At 40.8% G+C, this 14,712-nt stretch overlaps 1 protein-coding gene across 1 annotated transcript in view; it reads right to left on the reverse strand.

Moving 5' to 3' along the window:
- Positions 1–14,712, reverse strand: part of loxl2b (lysyl oxidase-like 2b) — a 64,796-nt gene that overhangs the window by 23,997 nt on the left and 26,087 nt on the right. The window contains exon 4 of the mRNA XM_060906665.1: positions 6,670–6,881. Within this exon, the coding sequence (XP_060762648.1) occupies positions 6,670–6,881 (212 nt within the window). The remainder of the gene's footprint in view (positions 1–6,669; positions 6,882–14,712) is intronic.

The following is a 14,712-nucleotide window of genomic DNA, read 5'->3' on the forward strand; positions in this document are numbered from 1 at the left end:
TGCTAAATGGCGTGGAATAAAACACAATGATGATGTACAGATTTCAAAAAGACTTCAACTACACTGACATAGTCCTCGTGTCAACTCAATTCAACGGCACTTTTACTAACAGAACAGCTTTACAGAAATCCAGGTGTAGATTTAGATCTGCACTGAGCAAGTCAGTGCTGAGTGTGTTGAAATGATGACTAGTATGAGCAGGCTGTGAGTAAGAGTCCGGAGATGAGCACAGGACAGTCTTTATGATTCCAGCAGTAGTTGTTCAGGACAAATCTACAATATTGGCATGAGATTCTGAAGCACTGAAGCAATAAACTGTTTTTGGGAAGCGGTGTAATCTTTATGGTGTCCATGTGGGACCATTCATAACAGCAGAAGCAGAGCATCAGGATGGATCAGGCTCTGGATCGGGATCTCATCCAGAAGCTCGAACGCGTTTTTTTCATCCTCCGTGTAAAATTTATCATATACGGTACTGTGCAAAACTTTGTTATAGATTTTTATTTTATGACTTCTACATTATCGAGTCAGTACAAAAACCTTTTAGAGTTCCAAACGTTCGTTTTCCAGCACAAAATTAAACGTTACAGAGGAAAAAAAAAGTTTGTATCTGAGCAGCATACTCCATAAGAGAGCACTTTTCAGATTAAAAAAGAAAACATAATGAAGGCTGCTGGGTTTTGGTGCAAAATGAAGAAGCGAGTGCGACAGTCAAAGTGTCCAGAAGAACTGTGGCTGGTTTTGCAAGATGCTCAGTAAAACCTACAGCTCATTTCCGCATAAAACTGCACTCACTGGACCTGAGACTAAAGCAAAGGGTCGTCTCACACCAAATATTGACTTTGTTTCATTTATTATCGCTGACTGATTACTGTTTATAGTGGGGGTTTTTTTATGTTAAAACATTTCATTTCATTATTTTTAAGCCATTTTTGGTCGAAAGTATTTCTTTACATATGCCTAAGACTTTTGCACAGTACTATACACTACCGTTCAAAAGTTTGGGGTCACCCAGACAATTTTGTGTTTTCCATGAAAAGTCACACTTTTATTTACCACCATAAGTTGTAAAATGAATAGAAAATATAGTCAAGACATTTTTCTGGCCATTTTGAGCATTTAATCGACCCCACAAATGTGATGCTCCAGAAACTCAGGCTACATTCACACGACAACGGCAACGAGATGTTATTAAAAAAAATATCGCGTCCAAATGGGCAACGGATCAGTAAAATATCAGGTACATATGGCAACGCAACGCTTGCTGAAAACGATGCAATACACATGCCACACCTCTAGGGGCGCTGTAAGACGGTCCCTTCGGAGACACCAGAACAATAGAAGAAGTAAGGACGCATGCGCATAAACTATTATGCGCGAGACTTCATATTAGCCACAAAGTCTGAAAAATCTGTTCGTAAAATTACATTATAATGACCAAATACAATGAAAAGTATTTTTCCAGTCTCACCTGTGAAAGGTAATCCCATGTGATCTCGTTTGGACGGCAAACCTGGTGGTACAGTTAAACGCAGCACATGAATGAGGCATCTTTATTCTCCGCTTTGACCCATCCAATATGGCGGCGAGGATGACGTATGATTCTACACGGAAGGCGGCGTCTTTAATGGTCCGGAATAAATTGAATGCTACACGTTGATGGATTAATTTGTTCTTCTACGCCATTTTTGAGGAATGTATTGTAGGACTTAAACCAACATCTGAAGAGGTGAGATCGCTCCTTTTTTTCCCTATTTTTGCTGGCGGGATTGACTCTGCCCTAAGGGCTATTCTCTCTCTCTCTCTCACTTTGCACCATTACACAATAAATATTCACAGTGAAAATATTTTGTAAGCGCGTTTCATGAACCAAGTTATAGGATTTGTTGACAACTCGCATCGAGTTCGTTACACTTCTACCCGGCGTGAAGCACATGTGGTTGTGAAGTCATCGTAAACAAATCCATTCTACTCATCCAGACGATTTTGCAATGGCGCCGTTGCCAGATCTTTCCACTCTGGAACCCGTTCTCAAAAGATTTCGTTTTGGGGCACCCAAAATGCCAGTGCCGTGTGGACGCCTGGCCAAAACGATAAACAATTTTATCGGATTCACCTGAATCCGTTGCCATGTGGACAGGGCCTCAATCTGCTCAAAGGAAGGTCAGTTTTATAGCTTCTCTAAAGAGCTAAACTGTTTTCAGCTGTGCTAACATGATTGTACAAGGGTTTTCTAATCATCCATTAGCCTTCTGAGGCAATGAGCAAAAACATTGTACCATTAGAACACTGGAGTGATAGTTGCTGGAAATGGGCCTCTATACACCTATGGAGATATTGCACCAAAAACCAGACATTTGCAGCTAGAATAGTCATTTACCACATTAGCAATGTATAAGTGTATTTCTGATTAGTTTAAAGTGATCTTCATTGAAAAGAACAGTGCTTTTCTTTCAAAAATAAGGACATTTCAAAGTGATCCCAAACTTTTGAACGGTAGTGTATATCGTATTTATATTTATATTCACAGAATTGCATTGAGTTTTGGTTCTTTTTCTGGTCCAGGATGTCAGACACAGCCGAGAGTTCCTCTTCAATAACTATGTGATACAAACACTGATTCAGGAAGCTGTACAATTTCCAGCATCAACCGTACTGCCAGTTATGAAAAAAAAAAATGTTTAGCTTTTCACAGATGTGCTTTTTTTTTGTGGACATTTATTCTGGCCCATCGGAGCCAGACAGAAGCAGCTACTCCTCTTATGCAATATCAACCACGCCAAACCTTCAAACAAACATTTCTTCTTTCCTTTTCACTGATTCACTGAAGTGCACTGATTCTTGTCTATTTTTCCCCCTATTCTGTTAGCTCCAGATGCAACTAGCTGCGCAAATAAAACAAAAATAAAATGCAACGATTTTGAAAAATGTATAATCTGAAATGCCAGTCATGCCACCATATTCTTACATGCACATGCTTTTTAATTTACAGTTTGTTGCTTGTTTGGGTTTTTTCCCTTTCTTATCAAGTGTCAGACGCCGGTGACTATTCAGATAAACCACAAAGATCTAAATACTAACTACGATGCAAATGCAGATTTCATAATACAGTATATCTAATCTAGAAATCACCATATTTTTGTGTTCCGTTGAAGCCAAAAGTTCCTCCACTGTGAACGTGAACACTTGCAAGAGGCGCAACTCAGGCCACATTTGTTTCTCATTTAGCCCCTAAGCACAGGAATGTCTTGCGCTGGCCTCTATCCAAAGCAGTCTGTGTCAAAAACAACTAATGGGGACGTTGACTCTCTTACTCGCACTAAAATACTGGCAGAACAGTTTGCTTCTCCAGGCCACCGATCAGTGATTCAAACCACAGATGGAAAAATAATTCAGTTCACTAAACACAACCTGCAGCGACCAAAAAAGAGACTCTTTTTTTTGAACATTTAATATTTTAGCAAGCGATCCTCAAAGAATTCTCATTGGAAATAAATTCTAACACTAGGCATCTGATCCCATAGTGTCTAAAATACATGATTATTTACAGGTAAGATGTTTTCGAACGGGTTTCCACATGGTCCTGAATCAAGGCTTAGAGATTTATGAGACATTGTGCAACCATGAATCATGGAATGTACCAGAAACAGCCCTTTATAATTCCTTTCCAAGTGACATTAAATTATGAAGGATTTTTCTAAGCAGGGCTGATGTCCAAATATTCATGGCTTTCCTTCAGACTGAGCTGGTCAAACTAAAACAAGCCATTGGAGACGATCCTTCCTGGTAAGTTGCAAGAAGAGGTCAGCGATTTGTGCTTGTGGTTTAGACATAGCCAATATTTTCCAAAGGACTGAACTTGTGGTTTGTGTTTACTGCCATTATGAAAGAGTCTCCTGTCTGTCTCATGCTTTACAGTGGAGTCAATGGATAAATAATGTTGTTTACTATTTATGCATCTAGCTAAATTATGTACAATAAATATTAATTTTGGTGGCCAACATCAACAGTCAGTATTGAAGAGAACTGTTCTAGGAAAAGACTGTTAGAACACCTCCAAAATCCTTTATTGTAGGATGGTGATGGAAAGACTGTGAAATTATGATGGGAATACCGAAGAATATTGAATATAGTGTGTATGTGATGAAGACATTGTGGAATGGGGATGGGAATGTTGTAGAATGACCGGAAAGACTGGGAAATGGTGATGGAGAATTGTGGAATGATATTGGAGAAATTGGATGGTGATAGGATTGTAGAATGGTGATGGAGAGATTGTAGAATAGTGATGGAGAGATGGTGGAATAGTGATGGAGAGATGGTGGAATAGTGATGGAGAGATTGTGGAATAGTGATGTAGATATCACAGAATAGTGATGGAGAGATTGTGGAATGGTGATGGAGAGATTGTGGGATAGTGATTTGAGAGATTATGGAATGGTGATGGAGCAATTAGGGAATGATGGAGGGATTACGGAATGGTGATGGAGTGATTACAGAATGCTGATGGAGAGATTATGGAATGCTGATGGAATAATTATGGAATGGTGATGGAGAGATTATGGTATGCTGATGGAGAGATTGTAGAATGCTAATGGAGAGATTATGGAAAAGTGATTGAGAGATTATGGAATGGTGATGGAGAGTTTATGGTATACTGATGGAGAGATTGTGGAATGGTGACTGCTAGATTATGGAATAGTGATGGAGAGATCGTGGAATGGTGATGGAGAGATTATGGTATGCTGATGGAGAGACTGTAGAATGGTAATGGAAAGATTATGGAATGGTGATTGGCTGATTATGGTATGCTGATGGAGAAATTGTGGACTGGTAATTGAGAGATTATGGAAAAGTGATGGAGAGATTATGGAATGCTGATGGAGAGATTATAGAATGGTGATGGCTAGATTATGGAATAGTGATGAAGAGACTGTGGAATGGTGATGGAGAGATTGTGGAATAGTGATGTAGATATCACAGAATAGTGATGGAGAGATTATAGAATTGGGATGGAGAGATTGTGGAATAGTGATGAGAGATTATGGAATGGTGATGGAGTGATTAGGGAATGATGATGGAGAGATTATGGAATGCTGATAGAGAGATTATGGAATGCTGATGGAGAGATTATGAAATGCTGAAGGAGAGATTATGGAATAGTGATGGAGCAATTATGGTATGCTGATGGAGAGATTGTGGAATGGTAATGGAGAGATTATGGAAAGGTGATGGAGAGATCATGGATTAGTGATGCAGAAATTATGGAATTGTGATGGAGAGATTACAGAATGATGATGGAGAGATTGTGGAATGTGATGGAGAGATTATGGAATGATGATGGAGAGATTAAGGAATGCTGATGGAGAGATCATGGAATACTGATGGAGAGATTATGGAATGGTGATGGAGGAATTATGGAATAATGATGGAGAGATTGTGGAATAGTGATGGAGAGATTGTGGAATAGTCATGGAGATATCACAGAATAGTGATGGAGAGATTATGGAATAGTAATGGAGAGATTGTGGAATGGTGATGGAGAGATCATGGAATAGTGATGGAGAGATTATGGAATACTGATGGAGAAGTTATGGAATACTGATGAGAGATTATGGAATAATGATGGAGAGGTTGTGGAATGGTGAGGGAGAGATTATGGAATGCTGATGGAGAGATCATGGAATGCTGATGGAGAGATTATGGAATGGTTATGGAGGGATTAAGGAATGCTGATGGGGGGATTATGGAATTGTGATGGAGAGATTGTGTAATAGTGATGGAGAGATTATGGATTAGTGAAGAGATTATGGAATGCTGATGGAGAGATTATGGAATAGTGATGGAGAAATTACGGAATGGTGATGGAGAGATTACGGAATGATGGAGAGATTATGGAATGATGATGGAGAGATTATGGAATGCTGACGGAGAGATCATGGAATGGTGATGGAGAGATTATGGAATGGTGATGGAGGGATTATGGAATGCTGACGGAGAGATTATGGAACACTGATGGAGAGATTATGGAATAGTGATGGAGGGATTATGGAATAATGATGGAGAGATTGTGGAATACTGATGGAGAGATTATGGGATAATGATGGAGAGATTGTGGAATAGTGATGGAGAGATTGTGGAATGGTGATGGAGAGATTGTGGAACAGTAATGGAGATATCACAGAATAGTGATGGAGAGATTATGGAATAGTGATGGAGAGATTGTGAAATAGTGATGGAAAGATTGTGGAATGGTGATGGAGAGATTGTGGAATAGTGATGGAGATATCACAGAATCATGATGGAGAGATTATGGAATACTGATGGAGAGATTGTGGAATACTGATGGAGCAATTAGGGAATGATAGAGGAATTACAGAATGATAATGGAGAGATTATGGAATGCTGAGGGAAAGATCATGGAACGCTGATGGTGAGATTACGGAATGGTGATGGAGCAATTACGGAATGGTCATGGAGAGATTGTGGAACAGTCATGGAGAGATTGTGGAATGGTGATGGACAGATTGTGGAATGGTAATTGAGAGATTATGGAAAGGTGATGGACAGATTGCGGAATGTCATTCTTCACGAGCACTGCATGATCTTCCAGGATACGAATATTTGAAAACTGGATTGACAACTTGAGAAAAGGCAGAGCACACTGACTTGTAGACGCGTGTGTTGTATTTCTTCTCAGCAGGGAAGCCGAACATGCCACAGATCACCCTGCTGTTCATGGGACTCCACTCCTCATCGCAGATCTGCTTCCATTTGCCGCCATCCTTGACCTCCACGTAACCTTCAGTTACAGGGATTCGCTTCCTTAAGGAGGACAGAATCGGCTTGATGCGTACATCCTCCACGTGGATCGTCATATGCTGAAAAGAGGAACATATAACTGTTCAAATTACCTATAAAATTTCCAATAAATAAATTGCAGGTAATCCTGGCCAGTAGTCTTATGCATCTGCAATCATGCACCCACTAGCAGTAACTGTTGCCCACATTATCTTTAAATACTTTAGAAAACGTAAAGAAATTCACTTATCAGTGAAGATAGGTTCCTTTTTCCTACAGAATAACATGATTCTGGCACCAACATTTTTCCCACTTAACATCAGTGCTGTGCATTACACCTAGAAACCTCCTGTTACTCCCAGATTATTGCAGAATTTTATGATTCATGATGTTGAAACAAACCACTTGTGGCAGCACTCCTCCTCATCTGAGACAGCACCAACAATGTGAACCATCGAGCAGATTACATTTCAGAGCAATTTCCCATTAGGAATGTGAACAGAGAGACAATGGAGGGGAGGAGGAAAGGCCTGGAGGCTAAGACTAATTTCACAGCCCAGTAAACCAAAATATGTTGTAACGTAAATGTGCCATTTATGCTGTTTTCTTTTCAAACTACTTTTACAATACCACATTGTTCTTTCAAGACCATTTTGGGGCCCTTATGTACTCAATTGCTAACCCAGATCTCCACTGATCCTAATAAAGCCTATGATGCTAAGTATGATACACGATGTCATGAGACAAACCCAAGACACATGTAGTAAATGCTGTAAAAGTTAGCAAAGAATGGAGGCTAATCCTTCAGAACTAAAAAACATCACTACACCTTGCTATGCCACCTACGGTATATACATTGTTAGCATCTCAGTGTTGAGTTAAATTGTCACAACAAATAGATTCTTACTTGATAAACAACGAATAAAATCTAATGTGTCAAACTCACAACATAGTTTGAGTAGTTAATGATGCTACCTTTTTTTTTAAAAAAGGCATGAAATGGCTGGAAAAAAGGGCTAGTTAGCAAACAAAAAACAAAGCTAATGAGCAATACAAGCTAATGTTAGGAAAAACAAGCATGTACTAAATAAATGTAATTTAATGGCAAAGATAAGATTAATGCTAAGTGGTACTACTGATAGCTACTTGTAAGCCAAACCCCTTGTTACCAAACCCCAACATCTTACACAGTAAACCTACGAGTGGAAAGCAAAGCTGACATGACTAGAATGGAATGGAATTGAAAGAATGGAAGCTAACATTCTGCGAAATGATGTTAGCCGCATGTCAGGATGTACAGTTCAGCGAGTTTATTTGCATTTCTTTGTCTACGGCTGTGTTTGAGAAGTTTGGGAGACTCAAAATTAGCTGTGCTCAGCAAAAAAAAAAAAAAAAAAAGGCCTTAAGCCTCCCACAGTTTGACCTCGACTTCATACACACACACACCACCTACACACCCATCTGGAACACGTATAATACTTTTCCTGAAGCTGAGCAAACTTTTTCCTGACCACAGCAGCAGAAATGAAACGAAAAGTCACACTGTACTGAAGCAGACAGCAAACGGAAAGCAAAATAATCCAAAATCCAAAGCTGTAAAGAAACATGCCGAGCATCCTTTCTGCGTATTAACTCTGAACACATTAATAGGAGTTATACCACAGTGATGTTGAGTACTTGATTCTGATTGATCAGGTGTTGATTCAGTTTCGATAAAAGCAGCTCTGATGGTAGCAAAGCTGCAAATCGCAGGTTTATATTAATGCACTCGTTCTAATGCGTTATCGTTTCTTTAGTAACAACTTCTGCAGGGATTTGGGGTATGGTGGACGCCCCACATTTTTCAAGCCTGATAATAAAACAATAAAAAAAATGTGTTGGTATTTAACAAAGAATGATGTATCATTATTGATATAGTGAGGTGAGATGTTTATTTAACAATTAGGGAAGGAGTCTCCAGTGCCAGCACTTTGTAGTCACAATAGCACAACCTGAAGTCTTTTATTCCTTACACAGAATGCATGGATTCTTTGAAGAATTCTGATATTATATATTTATTCTATCCACATTCACTGGATATGAGCAATCATGCGCTCTGATTGGCTACTCTACTACTAAGATATCAGCTCATATACTGTGAATAGAGAAAAACAAAATGGCGGAGCATGTTGCTCAAGCCACTGAGGACGAAATAAAAAATTTACTCACAAACAAAACCCAAAAAATTATCAGTTATTTAAAAGAAACAGAAATAGCTAAAAGAATATAATATTTTCCCCCCGAATATCTCCTGTTCCACACTCCAGCCCAGTCGGTGGTGGTAATGCACCTTTAGGTTGGTATGCCAACCGCCAAACAAAAATCCGAAAGAAGAGGAAGAAACCCCCCACAAAAATATGGAATAAAAGTATTTGATGGTAAAAACATATCTTTTTTTATTTTTCAAGAATTATTATTATAGCATTTTTCACAAATTTCACCAGTTTGTTTACATTCTAAGCAGAAATGATTTTGTCAGACGCTTTGCGTAAAGTTTTCATTTATCGAATTTGCAAAAAATAAAAATAATTAAAGCCGCTAGCAGCCTTGACGGGCCCTCGCACGTGTGGTTCCGCAACCCAGGACATTCCGCCATCCAACAAAACAGTCACATGTCATATATTCATCAAATGTTCAAAGGTGATGTGCATGTTGCAAATGCCATGACTGCTTGACGGATGAGAGATAGACAGACAAAGACTGTGTGTGTGTGTGTGTGTGTGTGTGTGTGTGTGTGTGTGTGTGTGAAAATGTACATTTATATATGTACAAAACTATACATGTGTCTCCTCCTTATCTCTATCTCACGCTGTAATCTTAAGTCATCTTAGCTTTCCTGTCTCCAGTGTGTGTGTGTGTGTGTGTGTGTGTGTGTGTGCACGCTGAGTTTTCATATGTCTGCAACAAAATGCACAATGATGGCAGGTCACTAATATATAGATTTAGGCATTGCCTAAAAGTGGAGCTCCCATCTGTTTCTGGGTTGTAGAATTTTCTTATATCCTAGCCAGTCTCTTTTGTTTTATTTCTTTACTGGCTAGCACTGGCCACTAGGCGGTGTGTATGACTGGTAATTACTAACACTGGCCACTAGGTGGTGTGTATGACTAGTAATTACTAACACTGACCACTAGGCGGTGTGTATGACTGGTAATTACTAACACTGGCCACTAGGCGGTGTGTCTCATCTCATCTCATTATCTCTAGCCGCTTTATCCTGTTCTACAGGGTCGCAGGCAAGCTGGAGCCTATCCCAGCTGACTACGGGGGAAAGGCGGGGTACACCCTGGACAAGTCGCCAGGTCATCACAGGGCTTAGGCGGTGTGTATGACTGGTAATTACTAACACTGGCCACTAGGTGGTGTGTCTCATCTCATTATCTCTAGCCGCTTTATCCTGTTCTACAGGGTCGCAGGCAAGCTGGAGCCTATCCCAGCTGACTACGGGGGAAAGGCGGGGTACACCCTGGACAAGTCGCCAGGTCATCACAGGGCTTAGGCGGTGTGTATGACTGGTAATTACTAACACTGGCCACTAGGTGGTGTGTATGACTGGTAATTACTAACACTGGCCACTAGGTGGTGTGTATGACTGGTAATTACTAACACTGGCCACTAGGCGGTGTGTATGACTGGTAATTACTAAGACTGACCACTAGGCGGTGTGTATGACTGGTGGTACACGTACACCTCATCTCATCTCATTATCTCTAGCCGCTTTATCCTTCTACAGGGTCGCAGGCAAGCTGGAGCCTATCCCAGCTGACTACGGGCGAAAGGCGGGGTACACCCTGGACAAGTCGCCAGGTCATCACAGGGCTGACACATAGACACAGACAACCATTCACACTCACATTCACACCTACGGTCAATTTAGAGTCACCAGTTAACCTAACCTGCATGTCTTTGGACTGTGGGGGAAACCGGAGCACCCGGAGGAAACCCACGCGGACACGGGGAGAACATGCAAACTCCACACAGAAAGGCCCTCGCCGGCCCCGGGGCTCGAACCTGGACCTTCTTGCTGTGAGGCGACAGCGCTAACCACTACACCACCGTGCCGCCCCGTACACGTACACACCACGAAAAAATCGACTCGATGGGTTTACCATTTTTTCTTAGGTATGGTGCTCCACTGGAGCTCCACTATTATTGTGTGTGCATGTGTGTGTGTGTGTGTGTGTGTGTGTGTCTGTTAGTCAGAGGGAAAGAGAGAGTGCTCATAGATGTTGCGTGTGCATGTGAGTGCATACTTGTGTGTGTATGCATAAATATGCATATGACTATGAGTGTGTGTATGAGTGTGCACAGAATTGTATATGTTATATCATCAGACTGGCGGCACGGTGGTGTAGTGGTTAGCGCTGTCACCTCACAGCAAGAAGGTCCGGATTCGAGCCCCGTGGCCGGCAAGGGCCTTTCTGTGCGGAGTTTGCATGTTCTCCCCGTGTCCGCGTGGGTTTCCTCTGGGTGCTCCGGTTTCCCCCACAGTCCAAAGACATGCAGGTTAGGTTAACTGGTGACTCTAAATTGACCGTAGGTGTGAATGTGAGTGTGAATGGTTGTCTGTGTCTATGTGTCAGCCCTGTGATGACCTGGCGACTTGTCCAGGGTGTACCCCGCCTTTCGCCCGTAGTCAGCTGGGATAGGCTCCAGCTTGCCTGCGACCCTGTAGAACAGGATAAAGCGGCTAGAGATGATGAAATGAGATGAGATATCATCAGACACAGGATATCCAATATTTTGTAAAGTTTCAGATCAATCCATCAATGAATTGAACATTTTTCCCCATTTCCTGCTTGGCCAGATGGTGGTGCTGTGCTAGGCATCTGGATTACACATGTGAATATCATCACAATCATAATACACAATATTTTGTAAGGTGTCAGATCAATCAGTTAAGGCCTTGCCAATTTCTGGCACATTTCCTGCTTGGCCAGGTGGTGGCGCTATAACAGGCAGTCCCATTGGGCGTCAGGTTATCATAATAATCATAATATCTATTGAAGTAAGAAGTGTCCGACCATACAGTCAATGCACTGTGGCTTTCTGACACGTTTCCTGTTTATGTGGCAAGATATTAAAATCATAAGGCCATTTCAACATATTACAAGATATCAAAAATCCCTTCACAATTTAATATCAGCGACATCTTGGCATCACGTATAACCAATTTCACATGAATCTCATGAACCGTCTAGGAGGAGCATGTCAAAATTCATCATGTGTCAAAAGACACATATTCAAAACCCTATTCTTTCCTTGGCCAGTTGGTGGCACTATACCAGACAGGCCCATAATGGATAAAGAGTATCAGAATCAGAATCATATTACAAGATATCAAGTTCAACATTCAGCAATATCTTGGCATATTATATGTTATAATATTTCACCATATTACAACATATCAAAAATCCCTTAGCAATTCAACTTCAGCAATATCTTGGCATCATGTCTGCCAAGTTTGACATGAATTTGATGAACCGTCTAGGAGGAGTACGTTAAAAATGACCATGTGTAATTTCACTCCAAATGGCCTCATGACATCATCATTCCAAAGTTCTACCCATTCATTTCAATGGGAAATGGAAAAAGGGGTGCTATGAAGTCCCTGGGCCATGCCTGGGGCCAAAAGTCTGTGGCCGAGTAGTGTAAGTGTGTGTGTGTGTGTGTGTGTTTCCGTAGTGTGAAAATGTACATTTATACAGTATGTACAAAACTATACATGTGTTTCCTCCTTATCTCTATCTCACGCTGTAATCTTAAGTCATCTTAGCTTTCCTGTGTGTGTGTGTGTGTGTGTGTGTGTGTGTGTGTGTGTGTGTGTGTTTGTGTGGACATACAGAGTTTTCATAATATGTCTGCAACAAAATGCACAATGATGGCAGGTCACTATTAGTGTGTGTGTGTGTGTGTGTCTGTGTGTCTGTTGCTAGGACAACGATCATGATTTATGTCATTTTTGTACTGATCTAAGGGTTCTGAGTAAGATTCTAGCCATAAGTTCTAAAGAGTTTTGCTTCAATTAGGGGGCGCTATGAAGTCCCTGGGCCATGCCCGGGGCCAAACGTCTGTGGCTGAGAAGCGGTTACAATGACTGATGTGTGTATCAAATTTCATGAGTTTTCGTGCATGGGAAATGCCTCAAATAAGGCCAAACGCGTCAGAAAAATAATAAGAAGAAGAAGAATCCTTCGGAAAACAATAGGATCTCGCACTGAACGGTGCTCGGGCCCTAAAAATGCTCTGTTTCTCAAAATCCAATGAATGTGGATATAATAAAACAGTTATTCCACTCAATCTCGTTGTACATGGCCGTCGTACACGCTACATGCCTCGTCGGCTATCAGCTCATATATGACTCGATTTCATGGAATAACTGTTAAATATACAGTCATGGGCAAGTCAATGTAAATGCAGTCCAGGCAGACCCAATAACTGACGTCCATGGACATCTGTGGTCACACGGTACTTCGGGTGGCTCCACAATTACAGTCCTAAGACTGCAGTTAATCATTAAAGAGCCATTTATACATTTTGGTGAACACATGGAACCATGTATCTTGGCTTGAAGATGTGCGATCCACCACAACTCTCCCAGACTCCTCAGCAGGACCATCTGAGATTGATTAGCATGCAGTACAATCTGCTATCGCATCCAGTGAGTGCAACTAGACGTTTGTGATTTTACAAAAGAGAGTTCTAAAGACTCCGTTAATAAACATAGCCCATAACTGTTACAATCAACAGATGAATATTAGCTTTTTTTTTTAATCAAGATTAAATACTGTCTATCTGATGTAAGGCACCTCAAAGTTATTTTGCAAGGCCTCTCATCCCAAATTTTAGACTCAGCTATATTTTTGTCTGGCACATGAGCAAAAAAGAGCAAGTTTTTCCTTGAAAAAAAAATCTAAACTTGACTCTGTGGTCAATAACCAAAGGGGGAAATATAGGATCGGTTTCAGTGTGGTGGCACGAAACCGAGCGCACATCTTACTCACAGTGCTGATTTAAGTAAAACTTAAAAAAAATAAGTATTAGTTGATTTGTAATACATATTTGCTTGGTATACACTTTATAGTGTATAATCTATCTATCTATCTATCTATCTATCTATCTATCTATCTATCTTTGAAAGCACATAGAAAACAAGAAACACCCATATCCATCTCATTTTAAAGATGTGCTGCATGCTTAAATGTGTTTTTGAGCTGTAAACTGAATGATATGAATATACTGTGATGAAACACATCAGTGCTGATATTAGTAATGACAAAATTATCATTTTTATAAAAATGGAAATGCCTCAAAATGGCATCTGGTTACAAATATCCTGAACCTTGCAAGGTCGATGCTGATGTAGAGTCAACCATTTGGTACTTCTCTACATTATGAAATGTATTGTAATGTAATGTAAATACAATGAATGGAATTTGTTTTAGAAAAAAAAAAGTATGTTAACACCCTCTAACCAGAGGCCCACCTCCCCCGGCCCCTGCTCTTGCGTTTTTATTTATTTATTTATTTTTCAAAATTGCAGTGGGTGGTGTTATGCCGCTTTTCCACTACCAACGCGGCTGAGTTGGGCTGAGCCGTGCCGTGCTGAGTTGGGCTGAGTCGAGCTGAGTGGGGCTGTTGGGGTTGCATTTCGACTACAACCGCGCTGAACCGTGCTGGCTGGAAGTGGGTGGACACATTGGGTGGAGTTAGCGAAAGTGGGTGGACGTCACGTGATGTCGTTAGGCGACGCAAACAGTGACATCAGTGACCTTTTAAGCGGTAGTCTCACGACCTGGATAGTAAACAATAAACATGGAGTCGTTAGTGTTGCTGGTCTTGGTGCTGTGGCTTGTTGTCACCGACAACGCC

Source organism: Neoarius graeffei, chromosome 24 (genome assembly GCF_027579695.1).
Source record: "Neoarius graeffei isolate fNeoGra1 chromosome 24, fNeoGra1.pri, whole genome shotgun sequence".
Lineage (NCBI taxonomy): Eukaryota > Metazoa > Chordata > Actinopteri > Siluriformes > Ariidae > Neoarius > Neoarius graeffei.